The following is a 12,436-nucleotide window of genomic DNA, read 5'->3' as shown; positions in this document are numbered from 1 at the left end:
AAACAGGTGCACAACTAAACAACAAAATTGCTTATCTGAGATCTATTTGTAGTGCTAAGGCTGCATTTTGAATAGAATTGTTTTCCCAATGATTACAAGATAAATATTTCATTTTTGAACAAAGAGTTTTGCAATAAGTTGCAGAATAAACTGCAAACAAAGCGCAAAGCGGCGCAAATACAATGTGTAACGGTATGTGTGTAAGGTATGGTTACAAGAAGTTTAGGGTTCGAAGCTAAGCATTTGTTTTTAGTGGGCAAAAACTGTAATTGCAGAGAGGTGACATCCATCAAAATGGTAATTTTTTCCCTTTTATCAAACCTATTGTGCATGTAGGTTACAGTAAATGTGTTAGTTCCGGACAAAGTCAATAACTTTGAGTGGTATTAAGGTTTTCTAGATTCCCACATTGTTGTAGATTGTGTGATGATCATTTAGTTTACGCACATTGCACAATATACTGTTAAACATGACTAAACTTGATCAAATTGAAACTCAATGTCATTTTTTGCAAGAATTCCAGCATTCATTTTATGTTCAGTAGTGAAATACACAATTGCATCATCTGGCCGCTGGCAAAATGAAAGAGCAGACTTAATTTTTATACTGCACAGAGAAGAGAACTGTGTCTAAGGTGCTGGGTTGCATTTTCCAGTGCAAGATGTTTCTGTAGTCCAGAGATTGAAAGTTGAGCTCCAACGTTGGGGCATCATCTTGCTGGTGTAAGCCAACTAGAATAGCAAAAGGATGAGTTGGTGACTGATGAACAGACAGATTGATGGATAGACAATATTAGACCGACCTTCTGCACACAATACAAGAAGAGGATTGCTCAGCACAAGTAGAACGGACACTGATGTAGGATGTGTTGAAATGCCCAGCTAAGGGTCAACAATGCAACCTTTAAAGGTTGCTAATGCCTTCCTGTTTTTGTGCATTGTCTGTTTAAAGGACTTGATCATGTGCCTGTACGTACACAGTATAGGCCTAAATGGAATACCTTCGCTCTCATTCTTCAGAAAACCAGTCAGTATCTGGTATGGCCACCATTTGCTTCACACAGTGCGACACATGTCCACATGTCCATGCTTCACACAGTGCGACACTATATCGTATATGTTCATCTAAAACAGTGGTTCCCCCACAATTTCCCATGTTCATTAAGCCGCGACCCATATTTTCTTTGCCGTTTAAGCCAACAGATACAGTACAGTGTGTTACATGGTAAGTAAGACATGCAAAGTGCCTGTAGGACTATTTGTTTGGAACATGCTGATGTTTAGCATTACATTTGTGAAGTCTTCAACTCCTGATGTGACCTTTCAAAGTACTCAACAGGTTTGTCTTCGACAGGGGTGCTTTGCTTCCATGTGGCATTTTAGTTTAGATGGTTTCATGCTCTCTGGTTTATTACTCTTATGTGTGTAACTAGTTGTTTGTTAACGTGTGTTCTGCATCTGCTCATACCTCAACACAGTAGGTTACTGGACAAGTGGAACTGTCTGAATTATTACATTAAGAAGATGTAATGTAAACTATGTGATTGTGCTTACATAAGAAAGTCAAGAATACAAACAGAATGTTTTTGCTTTTGAAAAAAAAAAAAAAACATTGTGGATCTTTATTGAAGTTGCTTTCTGTAAGCAAACAATACCCTGAAAGTTCAGACATCAAATAGAATCTACAATTCATAATATTACAATTTCCAGTCATTTGACAACCAGGCTTATGAAAACAATTCACCTTGTGGAGTTTTGCTAATCATCCATTTATCAAAATAGATTATATTGTGAAGTAAAAACACAGCCACTGATTTCAAAAATGTGTATTCAACAATCAAAAAATATTTAATTTTCATCAAAGGTGATTGTTTCAGAAGTACAAGTACACATTGATGGTAACAGATAGTGTGTCTAATAGATCTTTCAGAATGACCATACATTCAGAATGAGCATGTAGTCACATTACATAAAAAAACACACAAGACCGGTAATAGCCAAAAGAATTGCTTCAACACAACCCACCTGACCCACAACATATCTAGTGAGATTGAATTTTTAGCTGTTGTGGTCACATTTTGGTGTGCTAGGATCAAAGATTGCTTGAAAACGTGGATTGGGATCGGTTAACTATCCATGAACTATTCATTAACGCTTGGGTGTCCTCTGACACACAATACTGGTAAAATCACATGTAAGGCTATGTACATGTTTCAGCTATGTAACAAATTAAAAAAAAAAAACTATGAAATACACATTTTTGTCAATTTGACATTTTAGATAATTTCATGAAACCAAGGCTTGGTTTTAAAAATTCTCTCCCTTGCCCTAGGAGTAAGCTTTGGTGAAAATGCAGGAATGCAAGAGCAGTTGTTTGGTCCCTTCAATAACCAACCAATCAGGGAAGGCCTCCATCATCTATTTCCTGTTTCCATCACAGTCCATCAGAGGCTCAGCAAAAAGGCACTCCCAACACTATGAGAGGTCCCAACGGGTGGGCAGGTTTGTGCTCTTCCGACTAGATCTCATCTCTGAGGCTGGATACTGGAAAGGGTCTCCCACCGACAAAGTCTTTAAGTCTGAGGAAAATGTGAGGCACCCTAGTCAAACTTCTTTATTTCATGAGTCTTCAAAGAGGTACCGTCTTAAGAGTCGAGGTGCTTGCATCAGTTGCTTCCCACAAAAGCATACCGAAAATGTTATTTCTTTAAACTAAACATTACACTAGATATCAAAAGCAACTGCTTTTATCAATTGGTCTCACATTGTGGAAAACTTGGGAACATAATCCATGCATTTTACAGTGAATCAGTGTTTTGTTTTTTTTACCATGTGTAGATGCAGAGATCTGATGGAAAAACATGGATGTCTGGGAAACTCCAATCCCAAATAAACATTCAACGTCCCTCTGTACCTCATACCATAATTTTACTAATGGACCTCAAGAATACTAATCCCATCACTTAAATACAGCCATTGGGACAACACAGGAAAACATAATAGCACTACTGATTGGGCCTTGGAGCAGCATTCTGAGAAGAAGTCATGGCAGTGACTAGCCAATCAGTGACATTCAGGAAGTGGCAGGAATGTAGTCAACGTTTACTGAGCACTTGATAAGGACACTAATCTACTATTAATTTCAATGTCACTCAGTTGTGTAAATAATAGCTGTGGTAACCATGCACAGGCTTCTGATGCTCTATAAACAGAAACTTCGCACAACGGCCAAAAATGTTCTTTTCTATTGAGTATATCCAAATTGAGGTTTTTGACTTAAAAAGACAAATATTTGTTAACATAAAAAAATATTTCAAGACATTTGAATGGGGAAATTACAGTATAAGCTTGTCATGACAGGACAGACTCCAGTGTGTTCAGTTAATGTGTGCAATTGTTATCATGTGCAAGACAACAACAGTAGATGCACATATATCATGTGATACAAAGGTGCCAAGACCTAACCACCCACCAGAACAAATAAAAACAGCAAAAATGGAGGAAGCCTAACTGCTTCCACTGCCAAAACACCCTTTCTTCTCACGGACTCTCCACATCAGAGAACTACCCTTACTGTACGCGTGTGCGTGTGTGTGTGTGCGTGTGTGTGTGTGTGTGTGTGTGTGTGTGTGTGTGTGTGTGTGTGTGTGTGTGTGTGTGTGTGTGTGTAAAAACAAATGACCTAAAGAGGATGCCTGTCTAACAGAACTCTTATGTGCAGCTATTTTGCAAACAGGTGGTACCCTTCACATAGTGCCTCTGACAACACTAATGACAACAAACAAGCCACACACACAAAAAAAAGAACCAATATCAGCCAATCTCACATTCATATTGCTAATCTGAAGATTTAGATTGATTTTGCATGCTTTTATCAAAATCATTTCAAAAGGTGTCCATAAGTCATAACTAGAATGCGTAGTTTATAGTAGTCCTCTACTCTACTGCCATTGACCACATCTGAGGGGAAGCTCACAGGCATCTTAAATCAGTTGTTAAGCTGCCATACCAATGGGTATCCTTCTGTTACTGTTGAGGCTGGTTTGTCTTTGCCAAACGAATGCTCTCTCAGGCAACCACAGCTCCTGGGCACCATGGCTGCTCATATAGCAGAATGTAAATAACATGAACACTGTAGTAAAGAATAAAAAAGGAGGTTTGTTCGATAATGTGGTGCATACATAATGCCCAGTTCTTGGTTGTGACATATGATGTCCAAACAAAACAAGATAGAGAAAGTAAGAGGCCATTTTGCCTGCCAAAATGGAATGTTGATCACTTCATCAGTTACTATTTAAAAATGTATTTTTTCCATATTAAATTACCTAGCAACAAGATACAGATATAAATAAAAAAATGAAAATAAAAAAAGGACAAGTACCACACGAGAACTCCAGCAGCAAAGGCCTGAATGCAGATGAGTGTACAGGCAATATGGAGATGGTCAAATGACAAACCCAAAACCAAACTGATCAGGGGATCAGTTGGGGGATCCAGTGATTCTGACGAGAGAATGCTACGAGATGGCAGTCAGTTAGTGCTCCAGGGGGCTAACGGGGGGAGAGGCAGACCGCTGAAACGGAGAGAGGAGGCAGAGTGTTCCATATCTGGGACAGTCTGTCTTGCACCGTGTGAGGCCTTTTCTCCATACTGGGAGGCCATTGTCTGGCAGTAAGCTCAACCCCTCCACTGCGCTGAGGCATGAAGGGAGGACAGCAGACACGCAGACAGACAGACAGATAGACAGAGACAGAGCGACAGCCGGAAGCAGCTTGTGTCTTCACGAGAGGAACTCCTTCTCCAGTTCAAAGACCGAGGTCCGGTTGGGTCCACTCTGGATGCGGCAGAGGGGGACGGTGCAGTCTCGCTTCTGGCCCTCCGTGTCCACGTCCAGCAGCGAGCGGCCCACCTTCACCTCGCTGGCCAGCGCCAGGCTCTGAGCCACGCTCTGCGCACTCTTCTCGCCTGAGCTGTGGCCCAGCGAATAGCTCTTGTTGCGGCCCTTCAGGAGGCCCCAGGCGTGCGGCCGGCCACGCAGGGAGAGCGGACGCGGCCTGGAGATGACCATCGTCGGCTCGGGCTGGGTCAGCTTCTCCGGAGGTGGCTCGCGGTCTGGTTTCTTCTTCTGGGACGAGGAGGTGTTGCTGGTGGTAGAGGGGGGGCCAGTGGAAGGGAAGTGGCTGCTGGATGACCCGTTGGCTGGGGAGGACAAACAGTGAGGACATTTGAGCAACCACAGGGGAAACAAACACACTACTATACTATAGTCTAGACTTAGCATAACAACACTGTAGCGGTATCAGGTGAATTTCCTCTCTGGCACTGAAAAGGAAAACTGCAGCAAATTCAAGCCACTGCTTAGTGACTGATGCTCTTTACACGACGTTGGTGCACCCTACAAAGGCATTTAGATATGTTTATACTGTATGTCAATTCACATTGATGTCTTTTGATACCTTAAAAAAAACAAAGCAAAACAAACAAAACAAAAAAACACAAAAAAGTATACCCACACACACATAGTTAGGCATTTTGTGTGGCTCCCTCACCTGTCTGAGTGAGCACAGGGTTGCTCTTTTTCCTCTTCAGCAGTGAGTTGGGCGTGTGTTCGGGAGCAGCGGCGTCCATCTTGGCCAAACTGACAGGGGGAACCTCCTTCACTGGGCTGGGCTCGGGCCCCTCTGAGTCGGACTGCAGCAAGCACTTGGTGGAGTTGCACTCCGAGATGACCGACATGGACAGCAGGTTGACGGGCCCGGAGGAGGAGGAGGACGAAGACGACGACAGCGAGGAGGACGCCGCAGTCTCCTCTTTCCGTGAGCGGCCCACCCCTCCTCCTCCTCCTCCTCCTCCTCCTCCTCCTCCACCACCACTGGGGGGGCTGGTGCTCCGGCGGAATCGTGTGGCGCGCTGGAACAGGCCCTCGCGCTTCTTGCGCTCCTCGCGGGGCTCCGGCTCCTCGCCTGCGGGGGGCAGCGCTCTGACGTCCGAGCCCAGCGCCACCGAGGCCAGCAGGGCGGCGCAGCTGTGCAGGATGGCGTCCAGGCGCCGCCGGCCCGTGGCGCGCTTGAGGCTGTTGGTGGGCGTGTGCTGCGGCGTGGTGCTGGCCGTGGAGCTGGCCGAGGTGGCCGCGTCGTCGTGGTTCTCGGTCGCCGACGTGCCGCCCGAGGTGCCTCCTCCGCCATCACCCTGCTCGTCCTTCCACAGAGGTAGATCGATGTACACCTGATTGGGGAACTTCAGTTGCTTTGGTTTGCCATCCAGGCCGTCAGTGGGACCGGCCTCCTCTTTACCTGAGCCTAAAGCAACACACATACATTCTTCATCTCCTTTATTTACAGGACAGCATCTCAAATTCATACTAGAAACTCAAGGGTCACAGAGGCAAGATTTCTCTACTTCATAAACAAAGACACCTGTGAATCTACTATCACACAAATGCAGCTGATGCACTATTAGTCCGTTCAGAGACTCACCCTGCTCTGCAAACAGAGCCGCGAGGGGCACAGGCTTCTGGGACTTCAGGAGGCTCGTGGACCAGGGGTTGCTCCCATCCGAGAGGGGCCGCACTCTACCAGAGGGAACTTCACTGTTAGTTCACAGACATGGGCAGGGATTATGAAACAACCTCACCATAAACGTCACTGTTAGTTCACAGACATGGGCAGGGATTATGAAACACAACCTCACCATAAAAAAGAAAAATGTGTGCATTCATTGAATTGTTTTGCTTTGAGCAGTTGAGACAATGACCCTAACGCAAATCTTACTGCCCAACATTCAGACACAATAAACCAAAGAAATATGAGATCTGAACCCAACACAGGATGCTCCAACAGCCTGCAGTGGCTGGCTATAGCTCTCACCTCTCAGCACAATTCCCCCTCTCTTTGGTCTGGACGGAGCTGGGCCCCCACGTGCGGCCCTTCTTCTTGAAGCCCTTCTTCACGTCCTCAAACTCCTCTGGCTTGTAGATGGTGCTCCGCCCCCATGTCCTGTTGCTCTCGTCTAAGGTCACTGCAACCACAGTTACATCAGTCAGCCAGAGCTCTGATAAAGGGGGCTAGTTTAGTTCAGAGATCCACAGCCACAGGGGGAGAGCCAGTGTATATGGTACTTTTTGTTAGTCTCCAAAGGTAAAATAAAACCACACGCTGGGGTTGTTAAGAAGCTGGATGAGTCAAGCAAGGCCCCCCTCCACCATCCACAGCAGGTCAGGCGGGAAGACATTTGGTCAGAGAACCACAAAACCAGAGTCACACTCAGACTGCAGTTCCAAGTATATGCTGGGTTGCACCAAACATAACAACATGACACCATTCATGTTCTTGCTAAAGTATCGCAAATCATTATGCTTGCGAATTTCAGTAAATATTTAGGATGTTTGTTTGCTCAGGTAACCCAGCATGTCACTGACTTGCAGCCTGTTTTATGATGCTCATTATTACGTTAGTCTGTCATGGGGTTTGGAGTTCAAGAGATAAACAGCAAGGACTGACTTCCTGGAGTGAGGGAAACACATCATGGCCAGGACTGGCCATACTATAAGCTAGGCCTTATACAAGAAGCCAGTCCAAGGTTTTTGTTTAACTTCCTGAACTCTGAGAAAACTGCAACCAAATTATCAATGTTATTGTCAGTGTAATAAGCTAGCATTAGCTCCTCCTGCCACATTCTGTGCATCACCACTGGGCAAAGTTTAAACACATACACATACATACACACACACACACACACACACACACACACACACACACACACACACACACAGGTGACCAAACAGAGTCCCACAAAGCTGCAGGTTCCTTGCCTTTCTTCCTAAAGCCACTAGGTGGAGTGCACTCGCTTGTGATATCCACATCCTGGTGGTACACATACATACTGTCCCTGCGGACTGTCTCAGTGCGTGTGCTGACTGGAGGAAGAGAACATCGTTACGCAACTCTGACATGAAACTCACCCGAGGGTCACGCTAGGGGTGACCCTGAGGGCTAGTCTGCAACAGCACCTGACTAGCAGCCGTAATGCTCAGCTTTGATTGGTTATCAGCATTGAGCTCTTGCAGCATTGAGAAAGGGGGGTAAGGTGGTTTGCCAAATGATTATGATGTTTCAATTTCTAGTATGGCTGATGCTCTGGGTGAAAATGAAGTCTTTTATTTAATCTACAGGCTCCAAGAGGATGTTCATCACTCAATTCGAGGTCATTGTAGAACAGGATTTTCAACACAAACATTTAACATATGTGCTACATCTGCAGTAATGAATAGCATATTTTGGAGTATTGCAATGTCTAGATCAACAACTTAACTCGCTCACTTAAAACTTTAAGTATTACCACACTTAGCAAACCTAACTTTTGCATTACTATGTAACTATGATCAGCTAAGGTAAGCAATAACTACGAGCAATAAAATGGTGAACTAATGCTAGAATCATATGATCTAAACTCTAACGTTACTGTTATTGTACGCATTCCTATTGGCGTGCTGGTCCGTGCTACAGGCCTGAGCAGAGGGGACTCACGCTGGATGGCGCGCAGGCGAGGGATCATGGTGGGGCTGCTGGGGGGGCTGGAGCTTGTGCTGTTCAGGCTCCTCCTCTTGTCCATGGAGGGCGAAGCCTGGACGGTGATCTTGTGCTGGAAGTCTGTGAGGAAGGTTGGGGGAGGATGATGAACACCAATATGAAATACAGCAATACACATAAGCACCGTGCTATGATGAGCTCCATACTACTGCAGACTGTGTTAGATGTGGGTACCTTTTTAATCTCAGGAAAAGTAATTACTTAACATTGCCCATTATAGTGCTTAAGAGAGTTTTTTGATGGATGGGGTTTTTCTAGGTCTTTGCATTTGTCAGAAGGAGTTGTTTCAGAAGTAAATTGTCCTTGACAGGATATTCTAGAACTGACTGTAAAAAAATGGACTCCCAATAATTATCCTCCAATATAAATGTCTGGCTGGCAGACTTCCACAGTAAGGTTTCACAGCACAACAGAATTGTTGTCTAAACTACTTGTCCAGCCAGCCACAGAAGCACACCTCAGCACCAGTAAAAAGGGATGACTTAACCCTCCGCCCACACAAAGCTGCATCATCATGGCCATTAACTCGCCCACTGGCTTCCTCTCTGGACATTGAAAAATTAAGTTTCCTGTGTTGCATCACTTGTGTGACTTTGACCAACGATAAAAACCCAGCCTTGTGGAGTTGGGTACAGCTTGACTATAGTGTGTAGCCAAAGAAGCAGAGGCATGTTCATGTAATAATAATAATAATAATAATAATAATAATAATAATAATAATAATAATAATAATACATTTTATTTAGAGCGCCTTTCATGTCACCCAAGGTCACTTCACAAATAAACAAAACAAAACAAAAAGGTTGTAAAATTAGTCATCTCAAAAAAATAAATTAAAAGTAAAAATAAAAAAGTAAAAATCAGTCAGTACTTGGCGTTCCCATTCCCATGATCCCATAAAAATATGGAATATTTCTGATTGTGTGTCACAAGGCTGTCCTATAAAAACATGCACGGAAAAGCCTGGACTGCCACACTGTAGTTCAGTGGTTCTCAACCTTTTTTGAGCAAACGCCCCCCTGACCTTACTTTGATCTTCTGACCCCCCCACACACACACAAAAAAAAAAAAAAAAAAACACACACTACACCTGGGTAGGCTATAGGCCACTCACATTCATGCTATATTGCTTAAATAAAAAAACGAGCCCATTTCTGTACTGTTTTGGTTTCTTCTGGAATTATAAGAAAAGGTCCCTATGAGCCTATTTTATTATTAAGCAGATTTACCCACTGTTAGAAGCAATAGGAGACTGGTTGGGTAAAAAACCCCCACTAATAGCAATATTATAAGACGCCACCAACCCGTTCTCACTTTGATTGACATTCCAGGCAAACAGGGTGTTGATGGTAGGACACCTTGAATGCTGATCCCTCAGAGACTTGAAGTAGGCCGGATCTTTGAATGCTTTGTCGGGATGTTTTTTAATTAAATGTTCCTGTAACCGCGAGGGTTTCATGGCCTCATTCGAGAAAACGTGATCGCAGAGCAGGCACATAGGTAAAGTAGTGTTCATCGGTGAAGGAATAAATCCATAATTGATGTCATTTGCATTGTACTGTCGGCACTTTTTCTTGCTATCCGCCATGTTTGTTTGTGTTGTTTTATTAAAGATGAAGACGTCACAGTGAATTGTGTACATTTTTATTGGTTATTGAACTGTTAAGCCGCAAACTTGGGTTATGTTTATCGGCGTTACTATAGAGATGACGATAGCTGGGGCTGGGGGATGTGAGTCCGGGCGTGTGCAGGCCCGAACTGCACTGTATGACCACTGAGCATAGATAAACAGTAAAATGTAGCTGGGACGGTAGAGGGGTTAGAAACCCATGAGTGAAAATAGCCTATTTATTTCAGGTAGCCTATTTTTGCACCAAAAATATGTGAAAACCATGAAAGTTTAAAATGTAAAAAAAAAAAGGTAAAAAAAAAACAAACAAAAAAAACATTCCCAGCGCCCCCCAGGGGGCGGTACCGCCCCCGTTGAGAAACCCTACTGTAGTTGAAGCAACTTTTTTTTTTTCCTCCATTAAGACGTCTTGCCATTGCATCTCCTGGCGCAACTTTCAGTGTGGTCACTTTTGACCCCCCCGATGTCCCCACTCGCCCCGTGAGCTCACCTGAGGGGAGGCTGATGCGGTTGCCGTCCTTGAGCTTGAGTCGGCTGCGCCTGAACTTGCCCTTCCTCTTCTTGACGTTGGGCTTGTCCTTGTTGAGCTGGAAGATGAGGATGTTGAGCTCGCGCTCCAGCACGTTGATCTCACGCTCGGCCAGCTGCTGCTCCCGCCGCTTCAGCAGCTCCTCGTGGGACTTCTGCTGGAGCGCCGCTCGCGTCAGCTCCTCCTCGCGCGAGCGCAGCTCCTGACCACCACAAGAGGGACGAGACAGCAGAGGACAGACAGCTTGGTTAGGGATAGAATCCAAAAGCTGGGGTCAAATAGGTGAACAGAAAATATCACAATCAAACACATATCTGCTTGGTTAGGCTGAAATCTTCTGGACACTGGAGATGATTTAGATCAGTGGTTCTTAACTGGTGGGTCGGGACCCAAAAGTGGGTCGCGGAACCATTCTGGGTGGGTCGTGGAGCTTGTGGTTAAAAAATAAGAATAAATCGCCCATTTCAAATAGACTTAAATTGAGACGAAATGGTGCAGAATCCAGTGTGCGATGTTCACAATTGCTGGAACATGAGTGAAAATGCCTCATAATAAAGTACACCTGTCAAAGACAGACCTGTCAAGTACTTTAAGGTGACATCAGGAGTTGGAGACTTCACAAATGTAATGCCAAACAGCATGTTCCAAACAAATAGGCCTGCAGGCACTTCGCCTTTCTTAGCATGTAGCTCACCAAATCTGTTGTCTTGAACGCTATAAAATATATATGGGTCGTGACTTCATGAACATGGGAAATTGTAGGTCCCAAAGCCAGACCAGTTAAGAACCACTGATATAGATGATTTACATGATAAACATACAACAGACAAATTCCTAGGAAAGGGTATCAGGTAAAAGTGTCAAAGGGTTTCTGTTCATAGTGGTAGTGAAGGGAGAATTCCAAGGAGCCAGCAGCCCTGATCATCCAGGTACATAAAGCTGTTACTGTTACTACCATGTGCTGTTACTACCATGCGGTAAATGCCACTTATTCCTCATCCACTGCAATTTTGAGGTGAAGTCAACCTGCCACACTGTGAAGGTCTACATGTAATCTGAAAGGCTTTCAACTCACTGATACAAAAAGCATCCATTTACACGTCACCGATCTAATTTCTTTGCGCCTGAAGTCAACTCATTGTCTTGGAGGAACTTTTCAATTAAGTTCAACTCAAAGCATCACTGTAATATTATCACGGTCAATAGAACAAAATTTGACAGCAAGTTCATATTGACTGCCATCATCTTCTGTGGGTTTTAAATATGTGGTACGTGTCCTCTCAAAGTTTTGCATAGACATGAAAAGTAATAATCCTTATCTTAATGATACAAGGTCATAAAATGATTACTTTTTATCAGTCTACTTCTATTGGCATGCTTGGCCAGGACCGAAGTGTATTGAAGTCAGGCATTTGTAATGGGATAAACGACAACCCATTCCCCCTTTTTATATGGGCCTAAGCTCTCCATTCACAAGCCTTCACAATTGGACTGTTTTCACAAGGAGTGAACACAACGACTTAGTGTGGATGCTAGTCTTGGTAATGAAGATCAACGTGTGATCAAGTGTGTAAACGTTCGACAAACCATTACAGTTCAGAGTCTTTTGGCATCACGTGCAACATTGTTACTAGTATCCACTGGATCTTAAAATAGCCCATTGGGGGGCTATAGTTATTTCATAACACTC

At 44.0% G+C, this 12,436-nt stretch overlaps 1 protein-coding gene across 4 annotated transcripts in view; it reads right to left on the bottom strand.

Annotated features, from left to right (window-relative positions):
• Positions 1-1,594: 1,594 nt before the first annotated feature.
• Positions 1,595-12,436, bottom strand: part of map3k21 (mitogen-activated protein kinase kinase kinase 21) — a 29,097-nt gene continuing 18,255 nt past the window's right edge. Inside the window, exons 5-11 of one of the 4 annotated variants that reach the window (XM_048269905.1) lie at positions 10,708-10,948; positions 8,525-8,647; positions 7,810-7,914; positions 6,866-7,016; positions 6,476-6,588; positions 5,549-6,298; positions 1,595-5,198 (exon numbers count right to left, since the gene is read on the bottom strand). In XM_048269905.1, coding sequence (XP_048125862.1) covers positions 4,780-5,198; positions 5,549-6,298; positions 6,476-6,588; positions 6,866-7,016; positions 7,810-7,914; positions 8,525-8,647; positions 10,708-10,948 — 1,902 coding nt within the window. In that variant the 3' untranslated portion in view covers positions 1,595-4,779. The remainder of the gene's footprint in view (positions 5,199-5,548; positions 6,299-6,475; positions 6,589-6,865; positions 7,017-7,809; positions 7,915-8,524; positions 8,648-10,707; positions 10,949-12,436) is intronic. The other 3 variants (XM_048269906.1, XM_048269907.1, XM_048269908.1) reach the window with 3 other exon arrangements.

The sequence above is a fragment of the Alosa alosa genome, chromosome 18 (genome assembly GCF_017589495.1).
Source record: "Alosa alosa isolate M-15738 ecotype Scorff River chromosome 18, AALO_Geno_1.1, whole genome shotgun sequence".
NCBI lineage: Eukaryota > Metazoa > Chordata > Actinopteri > Clupeiformes > Clupeidae > Alosa > Alosa alosa.
Note: the sequence above shows the minus strand (reverse complement) of the source record. Positions and strands in the feature narration are given on the sequence as shown.